The sequence below is a fragment of the Athene noctua genome, chromosome 2 (assembly GCF_965140245.1).
Source record: "Athene noctua chromosome 2, bAthNoc1.hap1.1, whole genome shotgun sequence".
Lineage (NCBI taxonomy): Eukaryota > Metazoa > Chordata > Aves > Strigiformes > Strigidae > Athene > Athene noctua.
In genome coordinates this window covers 136,391,957-136,417,369 of record NC_134038.1, presented here as the reverse complement: position 1 = coordinate 136,417,369, position 25,413 = coordinate 136,391,957, and the positions used below count along the sequence as shown (strand labels likewise).

Genomic DNA, 25,413 nt, shown 5'->3' with positions numbered 1-25,413 from the left:
GCAAAATAACGGCTTGCACGTTGTAGAAAAGCCACCGGGAACAAAGATGAACCACTAAATATAGTTGACAAGAACTGACAGCATTTCTTAGAAATATTGTATTATGCACTTATTTTGTATCAGTCACTCACTCTCAGCAATTCTTATCTATACAGGATTTAGCAAAATCCAAATCAACGATATGTTGGCAGAAAATGTTATGACTGAGAACTCATATATAACACTTTCATGAAGCAGGGCAGAAGGCTCAGTTAATTATTCCTTGCCTGTAGTGAAGCTCACTTCACCCTGGATAAAGATAAATCATCTTCTGCCTCACAAAAATGTTTGGCTTTTTAAAGATGAATAAGATGAATTTTTTATATTAACTATGTTAATAGAACTCTATTCAGATTGCAACATTAAGCCCCCAAACTCTGCCTTAAATAACAGTACTATATAAAGTAAGCATGCTGAAACCTCAAGCCCTTATGTTTAATGAGTGCACCATGAAATCATAGTTATTTGGTATGTTGGTATTTTAAAAGCTCTGTGTTTTAGTTCCCATCCATAACACAGCAACAACAACCTCCTACATTTCATGAAAGGTGTTGTGAGAATATATGAATATTTAGGAAAGTTGCAAAAGGTGAGCTCATGAAGAAATTAATAAATTTTGCATAACCAAGTAGAGTACAAACGGGGTGAAGTTAATAATGCCAGCACCCAGGCATGGAACAATGAATTTATAGATAGAAACATTTTCATCTTTCAACCACTTGGACATGGATATGGCTGAAGTCCTATAGGAAGAAAATGCAATGTGATTACACAGTTCCTATTCCTACTGGCTTCTTGCTCTTTTACCTTCTCAGGTTCTTCATTCATTCTGAGTTGCTTCCACCCAAGCTGCTCCTGGCTCCTACCATTCAACCATTCTCATCCTTCTCACCATGTCCTAGCTTCTCAGTAGTCCTCAACCAGACCCAGTCTCCTTGGTCAACCAGTTGGTTCCCTCCCCATTCAGTTTTCTTTTTTCCCCTTCTTTCCTTCATGCTTCAGGTTTCTAACTGGCCTTTCATCAAAGTCTACTCCATACCATGCTTGGTGATGGAGGTAGAGATGTCTGCAAGACAGCTGAGGATACAACAGGCTCCTGACTTCAATTCAGGCACCTGGAATTGAACCAGGGCTGCTTTTGGCTGCCCTGCCTTGAAAAACAAGACTGCTAAAAAGGACAAGAATACAACATGCTAATTGTAGATAGAATACCTTGACATTTTATCAGCCACACAATAGCAAAACTTGATCTGCAATTTAAATTTGGCCAACAAAAATAGATTTGCACAGAGAAAGTGAAGTCTTTCAGCCACAAATATCACATGCCAAGTTCCTGATCTAAAGCACAGAAAGCACCAGAGTTTCATGCTCTAGAATAAGGCAGACTGATGGAACTTTTCAAGGACAGAACAGTTTATTTTTGTCTAGCTCCTTTCTCAAAAACGGTTGAAATGTTTTGGCCAAAAATAACAGGGAAAAAAAAGCAGCCACATTTTAGCAGACAGCTGAATGGCACCTTCACAAGCCTCACAAATATTTAGTGTAATTTCCTTCTAAAACATAAATGTTAGTAGCACATCACACTACTCTGAAAATCTAAGTAAAAAGTAAACCTCATAATTTCTGACCACTACTACAGTGAAGATTCTGTTCTGATCTGTTACAAAACTGTGTCTTTAATAGTCAAAAAAAAACCCCAATACACTGAGAAGCTGAATGAAACAGTTATTGGCAATGAAAGAAAAGACTCACTAGTTCTTTCCTGTTAACAGATGTTTAAAAGTAAAGGATAACATATAACTTATGGGATTTGATAATCATTCCACCTTGCTATCCTAAAATGCATTTTCCCTTGCTTGTTGAAAAGCTTGAGTGATACAATTCCAGGTAACTGACAATTAGCCTAGCCAGTGTAAGGCCTCATATAAACTTCTGAGTCCTTTTGTTTCCTAAACATGCAAATAATGGCCCCAAGTTCTTTGTAAAGAACAAAACCAGAAATTCATTACCCCTCCTCCCCTCAAAGCATTTGCCCCTGTTTTAAGGAACAAAATTTTTATAAAGCACTTGCAAAGGCTCAATCAAGTTTAAAATGGCAATGAACATCCAACCAAGTTAGTAATGCCACTGGAAAAAGTCCTTACGAATTTGAAGTCTTGCATACTTACGACCAGACAAAACTTTTCTATCTGCTGAGTCAAAGATCTGGTGGCATTTATTACAAGAGCAGAAAGTGTAGAACTTCATTTTACTATAGCAATTGTAAACATTCTTAGAAAGTAATAATTAAAAAATGATTATATAGTCTTTTAATTTTATCTCACTCTTTAAACATAAGGAACATTTTATTGACCTGACAGTCTGAGAATTTGTCAACAAAAGTTCTTCTGTATAGTAGATCTATGGAGTGAAGTCCAGGTATAATACATACCATTTCAGACTGATGAAATGTTTATGAGTTTCTAAACATTAGAGCTTTAAACACAGGGTACTTGTCGTCTTGGATCAGAACCAGAATATTCACAGCTTGCAGGAGAAAGTCCATACAGTGCTAAATAGGCATAACACATTATTTTATGTGTAACTTTATTTATCGAGAATTTATTTCCAGACTTAGAAAACTGAATAAACTATGGCCCTTTCCCCACAATTACCTCTGTGCATATCCCAGGGATCTTACCAATGGCATGATCACAGTGCAGTAATAAAACCAGGATAACAGCTTTCATTTACTTCTCTGCTTACTTACAGCAAAGTAGCTTCAGCAGTAGAGAATTCAGCATAGCCTAACCTCTTGTATCATTTTCTCACTTCTCAAGCAACAACGGCAGTGTAGGCTCAGGTGCCAGAAGAAATGTATGAGAATATGTAGTTTTGCAGAGGCTTCAGGCTCGGCTGTGCACAGCAGCCTTGAGGCCTCCATTCTAAAGATAAAATATTTCCTGAAAGACTGAAGAACATCAGCACGTGATTTTGTTCTTTCTATAATAAGTAAGAATAATACTTAACTTCATGCTTCCCTTTTCAAGTTTGTAGAAGTATGTAAGCCTTTACACATGCACAACATTTGCTTTTGGCCCAAGTACAAGAAAATGAAATTTCGAATCAGAGGGTAACTTTTTCTGAATATTTTTCCATATATAAAGACAAGTGATTGAAACAAAATGGCAATTTAATCCCAGACTTTACCAGCTGGCATCAAACATAAATTAAGATCATTAATTTTGGAACAGCAATAAATTTTTAGATTTTGGACAAGTTGGATATCTATTCATATCACTTTGAATAACTGATCAACATTCTGGATTATTTAGGAGACAAAGTCACAACATGAAGTGCACAGGAACTGGCATCCACCTACTAGACAGACAGTTTTTATATACGTTTTATCAAGTAAGCAAACATGCCCTAAGGAACACTGCGAGAAAGTGACTGTTACCAGTATAACTGAGAGCTATTACTATTTTGTGATAAATTATGCAAGTAATTTGAATGTTAAAATCTGCATAGATTAAATGCAATTTTTTAAAATTATACATTATTTTCTAGTCTTTGGATTTTCTTATTTAGTGATTTCTCTCTTCACAAGCACAGGCTTCACCACACCAAGGGAGAGTCCAAGAATTCCAATGGTTTTACAATTAAATCCATAGCTTTGAATGAATTGAGAAAGAACAAGGGGAAGATGCCAGTAAATAATAATTTAAGAAAAAACTTGACTCGCTCTTTAGTTTTGGAAAACGTGAATATGAAACAAGGATACTGTAAGTCAAGAAGGTGAAATAAATAAAGAGATAAGAAATTTTACAGTATAAGACATGCTCTTGACAGAAAAAAGTATTAAAGTATTTATGGACAGTTCATTCAAACTATAACAAACATTAAACACTGAAATGTGTCACTATACATGGCAAATAACTAGACTTTTCATGTTAGTGCCATTTCCACTCATTGGAAATCTGATGGGCTGCGGGTTGTTTCTTTTACTCTTTGATTTAGAAAGTCATAGTACACATGCAAGTGGCATCTTAATAATCCTGGGAAATTAACAGGGTTTTTTTAAATTTTCAACACTCACCAAGGTTCTTTATTCTTCTAATGCATAGGGGCCTTACAACTAACATAAACAAATCTTACACATCTAAAACATCCTTCAGGCCAAAGAATCCCAAAACAGTCAGACTATATACACTTTCACCTTATTTTCTTCATGATGGGAGAAGTATATTTGTGTGTACAAGTACCACTGTGTAGCTACTATGATGTCCCAACACCCTTGAAGTTTTTTGCCAGTGTAAAGCAGCGCAATTCTGGGAAGTCCAAGAAGAGCCATCAGCAAGCTCTGCTGTATGGGTCATCCCAAAAAGAAACCCATGAGAAACACCTTTTATGGTACATGAGATACAACCTTCACAGCTTAAAGGAAAACAGACTCACAGGTAACAGAGGAAAAGATTATGGCAAGCCCTGTGAAGAAATTAAAATTAAGAAATACCACATTTTATATAGGCTGCAAACATATAGCTGTATACTAAAGTTTTCAAAAAGTAAACCAGATCTCTCATTTCCTAGCAGTCTAATCTCTTAAAGGCTGGAGCTTTCCAAAAGTGCATTTATTTCATGAAAGTAAACTTAGCAGTACCCAGAACAACAACATGTAAGATCTGAAGTGGAGTGAAATGAAGCAAATTACTCTAGGAGGTAGCCAGTGCCTGCTCTGCAGAGAGAGACAAGAGGCAATTACCACTGATTTCCAAGGCTACAACCAGCACCCTCTTAAAAACTCTCTTAAAAACTTATCTCAAATCCAGGAGGACCAGAGATATCCAGTCTACCTAACAGCACCATACCACCAGAGCCACCTTGTATGTGGGGCACTCCCTATTTCAAAGGGTGGCCATGGAGTGGGAAGAAGTTATTCTTCCAGTGTTGTCATCTGGCCAAAGAGGAAATGTGGTTTTGAGTGCAGCCAAAAAGGGTTGACACATAGAAGTGAGAAGTATAAAATCAAATTCTTACCACTGCTGCCCTCTGCCATACAGGACTTTATTTCTTTCTTGTTGTCCTGGTTTGAGTGAGTGATGGGGGTTTTTTGTTAGCAGGGGAGGGGGTTACAGCTGTGGTCCCTGTGAAAAGCTTCTCGAAGCTCCCCCAGCTCCAAGTCAGACCCACTGCTGCACCAAGGCCAGGCTAATTTGCTGCATCTCAGTGATAAGGTATTTAAGAAGGGGAACCTGGGAGGAGGAGAGGGAGTTGTGAGGAGGAGTTGTGAGAAGAACATCTGTGTGAACACCGAGGTCAGTGGAAGAAAGGAGGAGGGGCGTGCCAGAGCAGACACTCCCCTGTACCCTGTGGTGAGATGGCAAGGCTGCCCCCGCCCCCATCCCCCGCCACCCATGGGTGTCTACAGTGGAGCAGATACCGATTTGCAGTCTGTGAGGGGCCCCACGCCGGGACAGGTGCCTGCACCTGAAGAAGGCCAGGACCCCATGGGAAGAAGCCCCGACTCTTGTAGTTCGGCGCTGGGAGGACTGCAACATGCAGGGGTGACCCACACGCCCGTGGCAGGGATTCATGTTGGAGCTGGTTTGTGGAGGACGGTCTCCTGTGAGAGGGGGACTGCGCTGGAACAGGGCAGGAATGCCAGAAGTTCCCTCTCCCCAAGGGGGAAGAAGTGGCAGGGCTGACCACAGCCCCCATTGCCTACCCTCTGCACCACTGGGGAGGAGGAGGAGGTAGAGATACTGGGAGCAAAGCTGAGCCCACGAAGAAGGGAGGGCTGGGGGAAGGTGTTTTCAAGATGTGGTAATGCTTCTCACAGACCTACTCTGTCTGTTAAGGGTTGCTATTGTTAGTGTCTGTATTAATAATGTTATTTTTTTCTTCCCCTAATGAGTCTGATTTTTGCCCGTGCCTTAAAGGATGAGATCATCCCTCTTTGTCCTTACCTTCCTGAGTCTTTTGTTTCCCTTCTTCTCAGTGCTGGGGGTGAAGGAGAAGTGAGCAGCGGCGTGGTGCTCAGTTGCCCTCTGAGCTCAAACAAAACGGTCTATTATCCACATGAAATAATATCATTAAATTTCTTATTAAGACAGAGATTTTTGAAAGCTGAGGAAATTAACAGCTAAGAGGTACAGAGGAAAGACAGAGAAAAGAGCTAAGCATTAACTAAATGCCTGAGAGATTAAAGGTCCATGTTCTGAGCTATTATACAGTGAATTCAATCCACTCCTGGTTAAAAAATCTCAGGTTCAGGTGTGCCCAAAAGCCTCTAATTCAGGAGCAGACCCTGACTGATTTAACAGCAGCAGATATGTCTGATGGTGCTAACAGCTCAAGCGTATAAGGCTACTGAGCATGAAATCTTGGGCAGAAATGAGCAGAAATTATATTCTGCTTCTTGTACAAATACGCATACTTCTTGAAGCTATGCAAGACAAACACTTCTACATGATCTGATCAATGTTAACTCAAACAATATTTACAAAGGATATTTCATGTAACAGTTAGAGCCATAAATCCCTCAAAACTGTTACTGCCTAATGGATTACATGTTAGACAAGCAAAGACAAAAGCAGTTATCATATTAATTTAACAGCAGATTTGCACACTGTCATATTGCAATATTTTGTCGTAGTGCTTTCACGATATATAAAAAGCCCATGAGTACTGGAGAAGTCATACAGCTGCTGAATGATCAAGTAAGTGGTGAGTCATTTGTTGAGGTCCAAATATATCTGTGCAGTTTTTCACCTTTACTCAGTTGATTTCTCCCTCTCTCTCTCACACACACCCTCAAACATATTTGACACCACCTTGATAGAACTCTGGTCTTTCAAACCTTCTCTGTTGTTCTTGATGGCCTGGTATGATGTGACTTCTCAGAGCTGCGTTACAGTGAAAGCATCTTGTCTAAAAATTTTAAACTGCAAGACAGAATTTCCAGCATTAAGAAGCCACCCAGAAGCCACATGCTGAACTAAAGGAGGGACAAAGCAAAACATTTACAAGCAATGACCTCGACTAGAACCGTATTGTTTTGAGAGGTCTACAGATGGAGGCAATAGGATTGTTACAACACTCCAATTCATTCTGGGGTTCATGCCCTTTCTCCTCTCTTTTCCTTCTGTCATGGCTGTATCAGGGTTCACTCTGAAGCAGGCCAGCACCCAACCTACATAAGTCATTTCATTCTAGTGGAGTCAGCAGTACCCAGCAAATGGCCAGTGTTCTGACATCACCACGAACGATTCATACAAGCTATTTCACTTGCCAGCAATTTAAAGTTATGGTGTTCAAAAGCCACCATCTCATCTAAGGACTGATGAGAACAGAGGACTTCTTTCCCACCAGAACAAATAATAGAAGGAGACTCCACCACTATAAAATAATACAACTTTATAATCCCACTACTAAATGAGATTGCAATTAACTAATAATGTTATTTTTTTACCCTTAATCTGGTTAAAACTGCACAATAATCTTGGAAGGAATGCTGTATCCACATAGTCTTCATAGGAAACAAATGTATACCACGAAACATGGGCATTATAAAATGTAACAGGTAAGAAAATATAAAAAATGTTTTATCACTAAGTCTAGCCCTGTGAAATTTGTAACACAACTCCATGCAATTGTAATCTTTAGCCAGATAGCTGTGGCTAGTGCTTTAGGTACTGTTTCAGCCTCCTACCTTATTTATGTCTCTGCTCTCCACAGCTCTTATTGCTAGAAAAAAGTTCTAACATCTAACCTAAACTTTTCTTTTCTTTGCTTCAGGCTATTATTCTATGCTTCACCATCTTTTGAGAACAAATAATTCCCTTCCTTCATTTATATTGTTACCTTGAAGTTATTTATAGCCTGTGCCCATGTCCCTCGAGCTCTCTGTTATAGACTATAAATATAGCTCCCTTAATCCCTCTTCATATGTTTTATCCTCTAGTATTTATATCAGAATTGTAATCTTTATATTTTCTTTTCATTTTAAACTCTTTGGACCACAACTACAGACTGTATTGCAAATGAGTGGAAAAGCAAAAATACTTTGTTCATTTTAAATATGATCTGTTTATATCGCTATAATTGCAAACACACTAGTCAAGGTCAAAATGCATAAAGTACTATAATTGCTTTAATCTCCTGCTATTTTAAAAACAAGTTGTTTTGAATTTAAAATTTCTAATGTTTTGTCTGAGCTTACAGATTAATCTTACAAAAGGTTTAGTAGAAATTATTTTAGCCAAATAAGAGCCATGTATGTAATTTTAAAAGAAGAAAGAGAAAGAGATATTCTTTCCCCATATGTTCTCTCAGAAACTATATCCGCCGTTAACAGCCACAACTGAGCCAATTTCTGTTTAAATTTGACTTGGTTTAATCTCACAGACAGTTAGGGAACAAATCAAGTTTGATGCAAACTGACTTTGTAGGATGCAGTTATGAGCTTTGAATTGTAATTGCATGCATATTTTAAGACACAAAATCACAACAAATTCTTTCAAAGGGTTAACAAAATGGTAACTAAAAAGGGTCTGGATTTCAGTAGGGCTGTGACACTTGGTACCAGTTAAAGATCCGGTCCACAGACTTATTGGGATATGCAAAATGTCCCTCAGAAGGTGTCTCACTGGAGTTTGTGTTTTGCTCTGACCCTTACAGGAAGTTACAGGAATGCTATCACTGATCAGAAACAGTTTTAAAGATAAAAAGCAGAAGGAAAATAAATGTTCGTTTTGAATTTAAGTGAAGGTTGATAGTACAATGAGGCAACAGTAATTGCTATTTTAACAGAGGTCTGGAAAGAAGAATAATGGAAAAAAGATTGATTGGGTTAAAAACACAGATGAAACAAATCTCTTCAGGATATTTCATGGAAGGCTCTGAGGAATGCCAGAGGTCCTCATAAAGCTTTGTGACTGGGAAACAAAATAGAAGAGTTCACTCATTTTTTGTATGTGCACAGTAATTTCTATTGGGAAAAATGAGTGGAATATACCTTACTGTGCTTCATTAACCTTAAAATAACCTTAAAAACAGATGGCTGTCATTGCAGACGGCTTAGTGACAACGCGTGGTCAATGTACAGCAAGATTCAAAATTGAAAATAGGAAGTACAAAAAGCAGGATAAAAGTAAGTTTTCATATTCATCAATGAGGCTTTGTTATCAGGAATATTCCAGTACAGTTACCCTATCTCAAAGGGAGCCATGTCAGAAACAGGAAAAGGCTAATTGCATTTAAGATGATTAAGAGCTTGGAAAGACTTCCTATAAGTAGAGAGTCTGATTTTCATTTGCACTACTACACTTTTTCTGCATGGAACATACTATTTATATCCACCTAAACATCCATCCATCTACACTGGAAAAGGAAAAGCATATTATAAATGAGAATTATTTGCATAACTACAGGTCTTCTGGGGGGTGCAAGTAAGGGTTATATAACAACAAGGTAGATTTAGTGCAGAAATACAAGATTAATCAATACAGCCTTTCTCTTTTGCAGAAAGCAACTACTGTATTCATGTAGAGTTTATGATTGCATTCATAAACTGAGTTTTTTTCTCTCCTCTAAGGGTTTGGACAGTTAGTCAAACACCAAGTCCTTACAGCTGGACACAACACATTATTTCCTACATAAATGTTACTAACTAACGCTTCTTGTTTTCCATTCTGTCTCACTAGGGACATAGTCTGTGGCTGTCCCCAGTTCAGATGTACAGACTTGCACAGCAATGTAAAATCTCTCTCCTGTAAAACAGCAATGAAAATCTCTCTCCTTTCAGATCTGGCATCTTCTACTTACTTGGGGTATAACTGTGGAGAGCACAGTCATTTTGAAAGATTCTGACCCAAAAAGCATCTGCACTTTGTGTCACTAGGCTCAGCACAGCCCAGTGTCAGACACGAGAGTCCAACTGTGCCTTCAACTTGAAACTCCTCTCAGTAAGAAATGAACAGCAACAACTGTGACAACTATATGGTCCTTTTGAGCTGTGTTTGCTAGCATGTCAGCATCAGTTAGAGTTATTTTATGGTTTTGGTTTACACAGGGAAGTATTTGGTACCAGTACCTAAGTAGCAACCAGGGAACAGCATCTTCCTCGCATAACTTTAATACTACTGATTTCCAGGTTGTCTAGGAAGGATGAGGGCATTCCAAAGCACTTTTAGGTTACAAAAATAAAGGAGGATAAGAGAGATTACAGTGGGAGAATGTCTGGCAAAACATGTTCTCCACAAAGAAAGGTTAAAAAAAGAACGAAGCAGAAACTGAATGCAAGAGCCATGAAAGCTTTCCTGGAGCAGACATCATATGGCACTGCACCAGGACTGATACGGTTCAGAGCTGCAGATGGCTACTGCTTCCAGTACATTCAGTTTTGGTACAGGTTGTTGAAGCCAACACAGATACAATTTTCTACTTAATAAGAAACAGCGTATATTTGTAGGGTAAGTTCTTTCTGTACTAACAGATGAAATGTGCCCTGTGGATGACAAAAGGTAGTATTGACAGCTTCATAGGGATAGTATTAGCATAAATTCTACTTAAAGGTGAGGTGCTATGTAGTTAACTAGAGTTTAACAAGGTGCTAATTGAGTGTGAAATTTTAGGCTCTGTCCTTTAAATGTTAAGAGGAGCAAGGGGTGTATGGTGTATTCTCCTGACATAGAAGATGTCCCAGGCAGCAGCTCGACAAGTATTTGGGGCCACCATATGCCATAGCTGAAGTTGAGAAAAACCGTTGTGCCTCCCTTCCCTGCTCCCTCCAACCCAGAGGATGACGTCCTCCTACCCCCCCCCCCCCCCCGCCAGCACACACACACAGTGGCACAGGGAACCAGGGGGACACATTTTAACTGGGGTCAGCTGTTCAACCCATCAGTCTCGATGGGCACATGAATACCTGTGTCAGTACAAGGGATGTGACTGTTCAGTGAATGAATGAGCGCCCAGGACCAGGGAGAGGATGGGACCACTGCTCTTCCTTCCCAGTAACACCAGCTGCCATCTCTACAGATCTTCCTATGTCCTAAGGCCTTACATCTATATAAACACATACACAGGATTCACAGATAACAAAAATTTCAAAAATTAAAAAACCAAAACAAAACAAGAAAGAGGAAAATGAAGAAAGCAATAGTCCAGATTTCTACACTCACTGCTTTCTGAATCTGCAGAACAGTAAAGCCTATTTGGCTGCTAAATGTTTTATAACCTGCCCTGCACCTGGAGCTCCCTGTCACTACCAGAACAGACTTAACAGCAGTATTCCCCAGAAGGAATAACAAAAAAAGGTCTTAAGCATGAGTTCCTGAGGTCTTCAGGAATAAACGTGTGCTGCTGCAGACCTCTGGATATCTGCAGATGAAGAATGGTGGACAGACAGAGAGGTTAGCGAGATGCACGTCTACCTCCTGTGGGCTGCCAGGCCTGCAGGAGGAGAAAAATCACTTCGCCTTAGGCACTCATTCGAGCTTACCTGAACTAATGTGTGAAACCGAGTCGCTAAAATTTTTGACAGGTTTTAATATAGCCATACAAAAATGTCCCCAGTGAGAGGGGACAGAGTGAGATTGGTGATAAATCCATGTATATACATCTTCTGTAATCGTATATGCATAGTAGTAGCAAGTATATACACATGACCAGTGACCAGAGAGAGGGACTCACTCTTGGACAAGGTTTGAGAATTTTAGCCCAAGGGTAATGTTTTCTAAATATTCCCATTTTTAACCATCTATTTTCTAAAGAAAATAGCTGTGTCAGTATTAGTATCCTTAATCATCCAGAGCATCACCATTACTTAATTCAGCTGCATTAGCATTCCTTCTTTATTTCTTTGCCTATAGACCTTTGATGTTGTCATTTGTAATTTCCCTTCTTTACCCAGTAAGTTCTCCAGCTGCCCCATTATCACACTGGCACAAGAGGGAAAAAAAATCCCCACCAGAAAATAAGCACAGAGCTCAGAAAACTGCCTACTAGGCCAAGTAGAAAAGGCAAGAATAGGGATGGTGCAGATGGCACAGTGATGGGAATTTATGGCAAAGCTCTGGTGAGATTGCTCTGCAGGTTCTTCAGGACAGCTGAGCTACATGGGGGTGGGGGGGTGGGGGGGTGAGGTGAGGAGTTCAGGATGGTGAGATGCAACAGAATTTGTAGTGTGTGCATGAACAGACTTAGTGTTCTACACCTCTCCCTCTCCCAAACAAATCACACATCCTCAGAAAAAAAAAAAAAAAAAAAGTCTGTACAATGGCAAGGGAAATCCCTGAATGCTATCATACTGTATGATTACAAGAGTAACACTGGTGATTCTAAAATATTCCTATTTCCCTATGTATTCTTCATTATGGCTTTGCAGGTTTTTTTGACAGAAACTTCTCTCATCTCAGTTGAAATTGATTGTTTTCATAACAGTTTTCACTTATATTTTTCCTCCGTTCATGGACAGTTAGAACTGTACTTCAAACTCCCCTGGTTTCCACCTCCCACATAGTTCTCTTGCATTTTCAGTGTCTTCCCCACCCTCACTCACAACAGCATTTCAACATAGGAAGTTCTTGTAGAGCTTGTCTCTTCACTACTACTTCATTTATAAAATTCTCTTTCTTCAAGCCTCTTTCTCTCCTGCCAGCCCTTCCCTCATACTTCTTGAAGAAACCTAGGCAAGACTTACTATTTCCTATGAAATTCCTTCTATGATAACTATTGCCAATTCTTAAATGAAACAATAGATTAAAACTTTTCTTCTTCTGAAACAGATCCTGTAGGAAAAACAGTGATGGCAAACAAAAGGATGCCAGCTCTCTGACATATGAGCGGGAATGAGTGGATCTGTCTTTGGAGCCTGGAACAGTTGAGAGCATCAGCATGATACAGGCTGGAAAGCATTTACTGGACTCCCAAGGTAAAGCACTCTCCTGAATTTAGGTCCCACTAGATTTCAGCAGCTCCCGTGCAAGGATTTTTATGTTAAGCATTTTGAGGCATCTAAGTAATTTCTATATACTTCTTTTACAGTATATATCTATATGTAAAAGTAGATATGTTAATATAAAGATTCATACTGATCATTTCCCTTTTGCTATTTCTTACATCATTCTGGGCCTCATACTAATTCCATCACTATTCATGTCAGCATGACATCTCAAAAAATCTAAGTGTTTTCTTTTATGTTTCTTGATGACTTTGTAATATTCTTTTATGCATTTTAAAACTTCAAGGCCAGACTCAAATTAGAATATCAAAAACTTGAACAGTCCAGGAGTTTTACTTCTTTTGTATCTACAGGAAAAAGACAAGGCCTAGGAAAAATACAAAAATACAAGTAGATGAAGAGAACTAAGAACTTACTGAATCTGCACAAGAAAAGGACTTGTGAACAGGTGAAGAAGAGGCCATCACTATCATTTTACTAAATGCAAACAGGAGTAGCAAACACCAGAAAGAATAAGATTAAGCACTAACGTCTATTTTCCCTACTTCTTCTCATACTGCTACTGCACAACTCCAACAAGGTGGTGGCCTTGGGCACCAAGAAAGAAAAAGGAAACTTGGATTAAGAACAGAACAATTGGTCAAAATTATTAAATTAACATTAAGCGTCCTCATTATTCCGTTCCAGACTTCACTGAAATTGAAAAGCTGTGGTTCCTCCCTGTGGCATGCATACCTTCAACCAGAGGGATCACGAAAGAGAACAATAGACTTTGATTGTAAAAACATGATTTATAAATTTGGCATTTTCAAAGAATTCATTCTGTTCCTTCTCTTGTCTCCCTTTGATGATACTTAGTTTCATTATATAAATGAATGTGTTATCATTAGAAGAAAGCACCCTGCATCTCAAGCACATTCATCCACAAAGGGCTTGAATTCTTGGAGTTCTTGTCATGTTTGTATACTCCACAAACTGGAAGGAGTTTACAACTGGGAGACACAAAACAAATAAAATAGATGTGTTGGCTACGCTCAGATTATACGAAATGCCAAAGTACCTTTACAGTCATGCATAGAACTGCCAGCCTGACAAAAAGACATGAGCTGCTTAAAATGGAAATTAGACCAGCTCCATATCAACCAACCATGCAAAGGCTTCCACTGATTTTCCCAGCATTTTTACACTTGTAACTGTTTAAAGTAGAAAATCAGGTGCCCCCTGATTACACCCAGAATGTCCACAAAGATAGAAACATGCCATTTATTTAGAGGAGAAAGGTAAAAAAGAAAAGATGGAGTTAATTAGACAACTATAATCCATTAATATTTCACTATTTTGTAAATTGCCAGCCTCCTGAGCAACAACTACAGTCAGAGGCTGCACTGACACCCAGCCGAAGATCTGCCACTTTACTATTTTTGCTGCTCTTTACTAAACTGTCACTAAAAGCTTGCTCCTAGTTAAACACATGCAAGCAGAAATATTCCAGTGAACTTCCTGAGGCAGAACTGCCTCACTGTGTTTTTGAATGACAACACTGCTTTAGGATTCAAGTTCTTCTAGTGAGCAGAAATGTTTGCGAAGCAGCCATAAAGAATGGTTTGCTAAAAATGTGTCAATTTGCTGAAGCTTCCTGTTATGTCTGTGAAAAGCACCTAGAAGGCTAATTGAACAGCAGACATCACTTTTATGTAACAAAACTAGAGGGGTCCATTTTGGAGGAGCTGTGTGCATATGTGGCATGTTAACACTGAACATGGAGCTTGACAGCGCCAGGCCCTAAAAATAGCACCTGGATATCCTCGTTCTCATCAGCAACCACAACCCTATCTTCTCTGTCATTCAGTGCATCACTCTGGCACCTTTCTCCTTCCTCCAGAAGAGACAGGAGCAGTGGTACCCTGAGGTACCTCATTTTAGTAGAACTGAGGGAGATAAAGAGGATGTTTGCATCTGGTACAAGCACACATTTTAAACAATATCCCTGCCCCTCAGCAGGCAGTTATCATGTTGTTTTGGCAGCAGGAAGGAATCTGTGGTTTTTCTTGAATGTTGCTCTTCTTTATTTAAACTACCAGAAATAAAGCAAAAATGACAGAATGCTCTGTCTATAAATAATCATTCCGGTGTACAGTTATATTAGGAGGTAACTCAGATGGCATGATAACGCCTAACAGGCTAATCTTAGACCTGTAATGCCATAAGATGAAAATAACTGGGCTAAGAATAACTGACCCAGAGGAGTCAGCCTGTTAAAGAGATCCACAGAACTGGGCATTTTAGATTTTCATGTGTTTAACAATAATATTTGCCCATTAGTTTCTCTACAATATTTTGGATTGTACCCACCATATAAGAACCCCACCCACACCAGTACTTGGGACATGTTAAAATGCAATGACACCTGAAACCTGCCCTGTCATCTATACAAAACCCTGAAATTAATGCGCATATAGACATATGTTTGCAGGCTATCTATCTATTCTGCTTTTTCACAGCTTCTGCTTGCTCTGAAAAGACTGTGCAGAGGAAGAGGGTCAGGCAGTTGGTACAGAGGTCTGATTACAGAGCTCTGTTAGTAGGGGTTACAAGTGTTTCTCAAATCCAACACAAACCTTAATGAACTAAATGTATTCTATACATAGTTTTACAGGAGGGAAGACTCTGGCTGAAACTGTGTGTGTTTGAGTGCATTTGAGTGTATTTAATGGTATCAGAAAAGATGATCAAAGAGGTTTTGAAATTATGTTCTGCATTCTTTTCCAGCTTTTGTAGCTTGCTATTCTTGTCAATCTTTATTTTGAAATTCTTATTCCAGGCTCTTCCCACAACCTATAAATACATATTCTAATACAAAGTAAGACTGTCCAGTAATCATATGGCTCCAGAAGCTGGGACTTAAATTAAGAAAAAAAACAAAGAAAGAAAAATCAATGCTACACCATTAGAGGCCACATGAAGTTGGCAACATCTGTCTGTACTCAATGTCTTCTCAATAACGTAAAACAGAAAGAGCAGCTTCATTGCTTTTTACCACATTTTTGTTCAACTGAATTGGTAAACAATGTCTTGTCCCGCATACATTACTGGGCAAAGCCTCTACTCAAAATCAGTGACATTTTAACTACATAAGACCTTTGGGTCTCTGTTGCTTGTCTCTTCTCATTGTATTAATTATTAAGCCTAAGGTCTTACTCTTCCGTAACAACTAATTCAAATACTTCAATTACTACTATGAAGCACCTAGCCTTTATGGCAGGCATTGAAAAAGCCTCTCCGGCTGTTATCCAGAACTTCCCTAAACTGAATTTTCACACTTAGTTTTTTTCTTTACTCTGAGGAGAATCACAAAGTAAAAGCTCAGCACATCTATTCTCGCTCTCTGAAGAGTTATTGCCTGAGATACCACAGACGCAACATTCATATCTGTAAGAAGTTTACGTTACCTGATTCGGATATACAAATACGTCGAGTTTTTTATGACTATGAGAGCAAACGTTTAAATGAATTTGCTTTGTGCAGTCTTTCCACAGGAACAGCTGAGCAGGTGAAAGTTTTGTTTGGCCAGAAAAAAGCAGGAGAGCAAATACCAGAGAATCTTCCCTGAAAGCAATATAAGTGCATGTGTACAAACATGTATACATGATCATGCGGCCACACAACAGATACAACATATGAGACAAATTTTGTACATTGGGGTTTACTGAGGGAAGATAGCTCACAAGGACTCATCAACCCATGTACACCATGATGCATGCAGCATTGATTCTGTCATTTGTATTCAAATGACACAGCTTGAATTTCCTGACAGATGAAGAGAATAAAATACTGCAACTACATTCACTTACTACATTTGTGAAACTGCAAGTGTTTTGGAAGCCTGTAAGTAGATGTAATCAAATAAATTAATAATTCCAAATCATTATATTGCCTTTAGAATAGTTTTGCTTTATAGATTCCTGAGCCTGACAGGAAATCATTTTCCATATTTCATAGAAAGGTTAGCTGACCTTAGCAGGATTGCGTAACTTGCTCAGGTCACCTGTCAACTCGATGATGAACCAAGGCTTTAAGATCTCCTTGAACTCTTGATTTTTCAGCACAACAGCTTTGGGCAGGAAGCAGAGGATGCCTTATCCAATAAAAGCCAAGGTGGAATTTAGGCAGGTCAGTGCAAGGCTGTACAACAAAATATAGCCAGTGAAGCAAACACAGCAACCTTACCATCTGGAAACACAGCACAGTATATTAAGTCACCAGAATTAATGAACTTGGCATTACTTCTTAAAGTCCCACACCTACAGATAACACGGCTGGGTACGTTCTTTCTTCTACACACAATTGATGTCTATTTGAGTAAGGTAGCACTGCATTAGTTATTTACTGACTACATTTTAATGAACGCTCTTACCATGGACTGTGCTGCACCAAATGCTTATTTTCAAGGACTTACAGTTTATTACTTATATTGTGGTAAGATAAGAGGTCACTGAATGCTAAGGTCCACTGTGGCATTGTACACACATGAAAGTTGAGAGGTTTTGGGTAAAATAAAAGCAACTGCATAGTTAAATAGTAATTCCTGCTAAATAAGAGACTTTAGACTCCAGGTCTATTTTTTAAAATTGTGAAACTAAATAATTATGGTATCAAATAAGAATACATCAGCATAATTTTTTAAAATAAAGATGCACAGCACTTACTGCTGCATTTTAGAGCAACAGTACCATATGGGAGAATCTAGTTCAGTCTTCTCAAGATAGCTAAAACTGCTCTGTGCAGTAAGGTGTAGGTGTCTGCAAATTACACAGCTTCTTGAGTCAGTGCCGATCTAGATTGCTCCATTCATAATTAGACTTTTGATTGGTACCTATCCAGATCATCTCATTCATAGTATGATTTACAAGCAGGGATGGAGACAGACAGGCAAAGCAGCAATTGAGGGAACACCAGAAGATCTGTTTCACATGATAGAAGCATTTCCTATGCCTGCTATTGTCAGAAATTCCTTAGACAGTTTGGTTTGCAAGTACATGTCCATTGGCCATTGAATATGTGCTCTTTGGGGATGGCTCCAGCCCAGTTTAAAATCAGCATTGCATAACACATGCCCATTCCATCTGGAAACTCACAAACCTAAAATCCCATTGAGTTTTTAAGTTGTGCTTGCTTCAAAGACTTCGAGAATATCAAGGGTACAAAGTGTAAATGTTCACAGATCTGCTCTTTTCTTACATATGTGCAACTTTTTAACCTGAGCAAAAGTCACAAACAGGCAAGTGAAGGTAACTTTAAAGTAAGACACTGATAAGCAAAATTCAAATGACTTGATTCTAGCTACTCCTAATCCACTAGATCACATCATCATACCCTGGCTATTTCTTTTTCCCCGATGTGCAGCACTGAGGGAAACAATTCCTTGAAAGTTACCAGGCCTGATCCTGCAAGACCCTGAACTAAAAGGAACTGAAGGTAATCGATAGCAGTACCAGGCTTTGTGGTTTCATGTGACATGAATTAAACAGCAGACTACGTACAATGTCAACTATATGCAGTCTAGTGTTTTTTCAAAAATACAGTGAGGAATATTTTGTGCTCTACAGAATATATGTTTAAACATCTTTTATCTATATAATTTTCTTGACTAAGGTTTGTGTGGTTTTTTTAAAGTCTAAAACCCCCCTCTATTTTACTTGGTACTACAGGGGAAATTGTATATGTTATGTGGACCTAATGTCATCAGATAAAAATCAACTGCTACATGATATTCTTGTCTCCAGTGAAGAAAAGGAGAGCTATAAGCTTACAGAAAATTACCTCAGTTTCTTGGTTTTAAATGAGAAAAATGCTGTTACTCAAGCAACATTAGTTGGCAGTTACAAGGTTAGCATAGTGAGCTAAAAAAAGATTTTCACTTGTGTACGTCTAACTTCAACTTGACATAGTATTAAAAAAAAAAAAAAGAGGCGGGAGGGAAAGCAGTCTTATCTTTTTGACCAATACAAAAGCACTGGACACCTGCTGAGCTGTTCAGGAAAACCAAAGAAAAGCAATAATTCTTGAACAAGAGATTGACACTTTAGATGGCTTTGCAGAACTGTAACACTGTCAGAGAAACTTCTGCTTTTACCCACTGTCTTTGCTAGAGCTTCATTGTTCATATTTGTAAACAAGACTTTCACTTGATTTCTGTCCTTGACAACTGTAATTGGTGATGAACATCTCTTCTAAGAAGTTAGAGAAATAGTGAATTCTTTGACAGATCCAAAAAACACCCCAAAACAGCTCAGGAGCTTTATAAAGGAATAGAAAATTTGCCAATCTTAAACATTACCAGTTGGAAGTTGCCATTCCCCTTAGGTATTCTCATTATTTTAACCTGCACATAATAGTTTTTCAATCTCTCATTTCCTCCTTCAGTCTATAATCACTGTGAGGTAGCCTTGGCTTTCTGTATTGAAAAACACTAATCATGACGTTAAGACATATCTAAGTTTTTTCTAACAGGAAATGTATTACCATTTGACAAGATCTCTCGCAATTTTTCTTCATATCTGAAACTAAAAGTCTGCTCTAAAATTGTATATAAGAAAGAAACACAAGTAAAACTTTAAGATCTTTTTCTATAAAGCAGGAAAAGAAACAGTGTTGGGTTTTTTTTAAAAAAATAAACAAACAGTCTTGGGCTCCACAGGTGTACCAAAACAGGCCATACATGAAGAGAACTGTGGTCTACACACATAATATTAAAAACTGAGAAATATTCCCAAGCCTTGCAAAAGAAAAAGGAAAAGAAAAAAAAAGAAAAAGAAAAAGAAAAAGAAAAAGAAAAAGAAAAAGAAAAAGAAAAAGAAAAAGAAAAAGAAAAAGAAAAAGAAAAAGAAAAAGAAAAAGAAAAAGAAAAAGAAAAAGAAAAAGAAAAAGAAAAAGAAAAAGAAAAAGAAAAAGAAAAAGGAAAAAGAGGACAAAGGAAAAAGAGGAAAAAGAGGAAAAAGAGGAAAAAGAGGAAAAAGAGGAAAAAGAGGAAAAAGAGGAAAAAGAGGAAAAAGAAAAAGAATCACCCTGCATTCCACATATAGGTCCTCTATAAAGCCAACTTTATGAAAAACAAAGTGAGAAACCTGGGATTTAAAAGATACAGAACAGATAAAATTAAGCCTCACAAGACAAGAGTTTCAGCGCCCCCCCCCCCCCCCCCCCCCCAACCCAGAACCGGAATTCCCAAAGTTTCAGAGAGAATGGGCAAGAGTAACGTGAAATTTTTACTTTTTTATCCTCTCTAAACTGACATTTTATCTGAATAGCAACAATTCTTCCAACTTAATTCATTCTCAGTACATCATTTGTAGTTCTCAAACACGGCTAACAAAGAAACTAGAAAATACAAGGACAGCTTCAAATACATGAGGAAATGTCCAGTGTTCTTTCAGAGCAGCTCTGAAATACCTTAATTAAAAAACACATCCAATTTACATCTCAGTGAGTCACTACATACGACTACCATTGCCAGGTCCACAAATAGTTTTAAAGTAACAAAATAAGCCATGCACATTAAAGACATTTTAAAGTAACACTGTAATGAAAAGAGAAAGGGATTAGTGTTCAACTCGCTATGTACGCAAACTGGAGAAAAGGAAACTCACAGAAATACCAAATCCTGTTTACAATAGACATATGACCAGAATCGCCTATGAGGAGCATTAACTGCAGCCTCCTGACAATGTCTGTCTGAGGAAGCCTCTCTGTGTATAACCCTGTACCATGAGCCCCATTTTGCAACCACGCAACAAAACAAACAAGGAATCACAAACTAGATTTCAGTTGTGAGCATTTTAAAAGCTCTGGCTGGAAAGCAGCAGACTGAAGGAGACAAACTCCCTGTAAAAGCAGCAGCTGCTATCTAAAATACTCCCATAATTATTTAACAACAACTTACAAAGCCCACAAAAATAAAGTCACTTCTTTAAAGGAAGGGTGTTTCCTTGTCGTGCCAGGCTGTATTTTCCTGGCCAGCCACTGAAGTCTGAGGTACGGAGCTGTCTCTTACCTGAGCTGATCATACTGTGCATTCTTTGCTGAGCCAAGAGCTGTTCACGTCCAGAAACCCCATCTGAGGAAAAACACGATTCACTCTCGTAAATTGTCTGCAGCATATTCCACCGGTCTGCACTTCAGCTACATGAGAGATTCATCACTGCACTTGCACAGGGGTGTCAGGCACGACCCTCTGTGGTCCTACCTCCTCCAGCGAGGGCTGTAAGATAATACGCTTCGGCAATTAGCAATGTTTAAGCGTTTGCACAAGTATCTATCGGGAGAGGGGAAAAAACCCAAATCCACTCTCGGCAGCCCCCGCCTGCTGGAAGGGAGCCGTGAGCGCGCAGGGGGCTGTGCGCCGCCGACTTTGAGCAGTTGCGTTCGGGCAGCCAACGGCAGGTGGAAGAAGAAATGAAGAAATATCTCTGCGCTTTGGGCTTTCTGGTGGGGCGGGGGGGAAACAGAGCCTCTTACAAACCATCAAACCGAATAAGCCACCTTTCCAGGGACCGGTAGCCCCTGAGGGTTTAGTCTGAATTACCCCAGCCCGGACCAGTGCTGCTGTCCCCGCGCCCCTCTCCTCTCCCTGGCCGGCTCTCCCTTGGCCGGGCGGCTGGGCGAAGTTGGCGGGAGCAGCAGCGATAACTCATTTGCATTTGAATTGACACCCGCATGGCCCAGCAGCGGCAGAAATAGAACAATGGCTGGCCTGAGCCAAAAATAGGTCAAGCATGGCCGGGTGATTGGAGCCTGCATTAATGCGTTTAAAAATACCACAGCAAACACAGCTGTCCAGTCTCTGTCTTTCAAACCGCCGGTCTCGTCCTCCCTCCACTGCTCGGCCTCGAGCGCGATTAACCCCTTCCCCCTGCCAAGCCCGCTGCGGTGGGGAGAAGGCAGGGAAGGAGGAAGCGAAGGGAAGGCAGGGAGCGGGACAGAAATGCTCCTGGCCCGGGACTCAGGCCCCTCTCCCTCCCTGCCCTCCCCTGGGGAGTATTTTGTGAAAAGTGAGCAAAACGCCACGGCCTCTGTATCGGTCCTAAAATAACGGCGGGAGGTTTTGCTGGCGATGTGGTTTCTGCCTCGCCCACGCGCAGCCATCCTGCTGTTCTATTTTTGCTGCCTGTTTCTCTGGCTACGCCGCAGTTGGCTTTGGCAGGGGAGCCAGGCTGCTGCCTGCTCCCTGCAGGACCTGCAGCCGCCTCGGGAGAGGCGATTTCTGAAGCTAATCGGGTTGTAGGGAAGCAGAAGGTGGGGGCAGATGTTAACGAGGGAATGGATTTTGTGCGTGCAGTTGCAAGCAGCCTTTCCGTATTTAGCATGCTTGATAGAATTCTTATAGTAAGTCACCACTTGTGGCACAGCACGTTAGACACACTTACCGACTATGCACTGTTCGGTTGACTTGCTAAGATTTGGAGAGGGGCTGAGCAGCTCACACTTATTTTTAGAAGCATTAGGCAATTTGCGCGGCGTCTCTCTCAGTTTTACACGATGATGTGGTTTCAGAAGAACAGCGTTTGACAGCGTATCAGACAAGAGCACCATGCTTCTCTGTGTCTTGGCAGGTTTCACGCGTGCCATGTGAAGTTTATTTTTCATAAAGCTATTTCAAAAGTTACGTATCTTGTTTGCTGATTAATATACCTACAGGTAGGTAAGCTTAATTTCACTGTTACAGATGGTACTTTACTTCTCTGAGTCCTGCTCTGCCTTGTTACTTGTTACGCAGGTGACCAAAGCCTGTCACTACTGACATATGTGATACAGCAGCCTGACCACTCACATACCAAAATTACAAGTCACCTTCCATGTCCCTGCTCTGAGGGAGCAACAGTGGCCAGAGGGACACAGTTCCTCACTGTAATCAAGAAGCCAACACAGAGGTTGTCTTGGAGCTTTCTAGAAATCCACCAAATTCTCAACTATCTCCAGCATTTTTTGCTCCTGAAGACACAAGAATTTGCCCAATACTTGAGGCTTGGTTTTCTGCCTTTCAGCAAAGGATTGTCTGTCTGCTCTTCAACTAACATGATAGATCATAGCCGAGGGCAATATTACGGGTTTTTTAAGCTTCTCACAATTGTGTTAGCAAAGAGATTCACAATAACGAAGTACTGTGACACTTCTGTGACGTTTGGATACTCAGTGGCACCTGGGAGGTCTGTGGCTCCATCATCCCAAACCTTTGCTTCCTTCATATGCCAAAGGACCTGGTCCTGCCGAGAGTGAGGATCTATCTCAGACAGACGGAGACCACAGCAGCTGACAACGGGGTTTTCCCTACAGGATCCTCAAGTTAGCACCTATTGCTGCTGGACATGCTCCTCCCCTTGCCTTCTCTCTTCCCTCCCCCTGCAATTTTCCCCAGGAGCACTCCTCCTGGGGAAGTGGTGAAGCTCTGCAGATGGCATACACCCAGCTCTGCAAAGGGGCACGGACACGGGCAGTGGCTGCACAGCGACAGGTTGGGTGTTATGATGCAAGACAGGGGATGAGCATCACAAATGCCATCAAACATTTTCTCTTGGAAATAAAGAAAAAAACCCCAAATGTTTTGTGGGAAATACATGGCACTTTCAGAGTACAGGGCAGAGGATGTTTAACATGAGTGCAATGGGAACCACCAGTAGCAACAGAAATCTTTAACACAGAAAAAGCTTTCTTATAGACATGAGTAAATAAAAAAGTGGAATTGCTTATGCCCTTGAGCCAACCAGTACATGATCCTGTTTAGTGATTCAGCACCTCAAAATAATTAAGTCTCATATTACAAGGAAACACTGGAGGAACAAGTTAAAAACAGGTCAAAACATGGAAAATTGTGGAATTTGGGATTGTGGTATTAGGTACCCATATGTGTTTATAACTTCTTATATATGCAGCTGCATTTTTAAAGATAGCATTTACAGCTCTAACTGACTTCAAATAATTCAGTAACTAAATAAAAGCAAATTATATTCAAGAGGAGAAAATGTACATTCAGATATTTAGCTGCAAGAATTCTTAATTTTGGTGTATGTATTTTAAACTGATGGACACATAAACTATCCTATGTTAGCTAATTCACACACCATAATAACTACAGAATTGTGCTTTATATTTTAGATTACATATAAAAATTATATCAAAATATTTTACTTATTAAGTCAGTCACCCCAAAGGTAGGGACTTTTACAACCTGAATTCTTCTGACATGCTTTGACGTATTACAGGCCTACTTTGGTACATGCTTAGCTTTAAAACACATGTGTAAATCCATCCCTTTTCAACATCATATTTAAGCACATGCTCAAATTCTATTGGTCGCAATAGAATTTAAGCACATAGTTAAACACTTTGCTGAGTCAGCCCAGCCTTTAACTACATGATCACATGAGTTTAAATAGTTCCTTTAGAGTCCCAAAGGGGAAGGATAAAGGGCTCACGCCTGAAGAAAATCTGGTTTTTATTTTTAAAGCTATGGATGTTATAAGGTGACATTTTCATACAGGAACATGAGGTTTTTTGCTGTTTTTTCAAGTGCATTTCCTAAACTTGGAGAAGTATAATGACACTGGAGGTAAGAGTAAACTGTTGAAAGGATTTAGTGCCACTGAGGTGACTCTAAATCCAATGAGCAACTTTATAGAAAGCGTAAGGCATGTTAGTAGCACTAAGATCTCATTACAGGGGTTTCACAATGTGTTTCCCTTATTTTCCTTCTGAGTTGTTAAAAACAAATAAATATAAGGAAATTAAATCTGGAAACCACATTACTGCAACATTAAGACTGAGAAATTAAGCACTCAAATTAGAAAGAGCTAAGATTTCTACTGCATTATTAACTCTGCAGCATTATAATTAAGTAGAACTTTTCTCTTCTTACTTTCCTTTTTAAATACAAACAGTATATTACTGGTTGCTTTTAGCATATCCCATTTCTCACTTACAATATTCTGGAGCATAGCCTTCATTAATATTAATAGCTTAGCTTCAACTTTTGCAGTTTTCTTACTTGTAAATGAATTCTTGCATAGATTTTTCTACCATATTGCTCAGTTGTATTACATAAATATTACATACAAAATTAAACAAAGAGATGTTCTCTAGCTTCTAGTCACATGCTTAAATGAGGATACCACGGTCTTACAAGTGCCCCATTCAGCCTTACTTCAGTCCCTTTTTCATCTGACAAGTGAAAATGCAGCAAGTACTAACATGCAGCAATATCAAACAGTGCATAAACAAGTGGGAACTAAATTAAGGTTGCATGGATAGTATTAAATCCGGCCTATTTCAGTACTGAAGGTTTAAATTCTAATCTTTGCATCCTAAAGAGCTCCCAACTATTTGTATATCTAATCACCAGGATTAAAAAAAAGAAAAAAATTAACTATTGTATACAA

The 25,413-nt window shown here is 39.4% G+C and overlaps 1 protein-coding gene across 18 annotated transcripts in view; it reads right to left on the bottom strand.

Annotated features, from left to right (window-relative positions):
* HDAC9 (histone deacetylase 9) overlaps positions 1-25,413 on the bottom strand; it is a 489,493-nt gene that overhangs the window by 261,772 nt on the left and 202,308 nt on the right. For 5 of the 18 annotated variants that reach the window (XM_074900381.1, XM_074900380.1, XM_074900386.1 and 2 more), the window contains one exon: positions 21,036-21,098. The exons of 1 other annotated variant lie outside the window; for it this stretch is intronic. In XM_074900381.1, the coding sequence (XP_074756482.1) occupies positions 21,036-21,098 (63 nt within the window). Of the gene's footprint in view, positions 1-21,035; positions 21,099-21,227; positions 21,729-25,413 lie in introns of those variants that run through there. 12 more of the 18 variants (XM_074900373.1, XM_074900377.1, XM_074900378.1 and 9 more) reach the window with 8 other exon arrangements.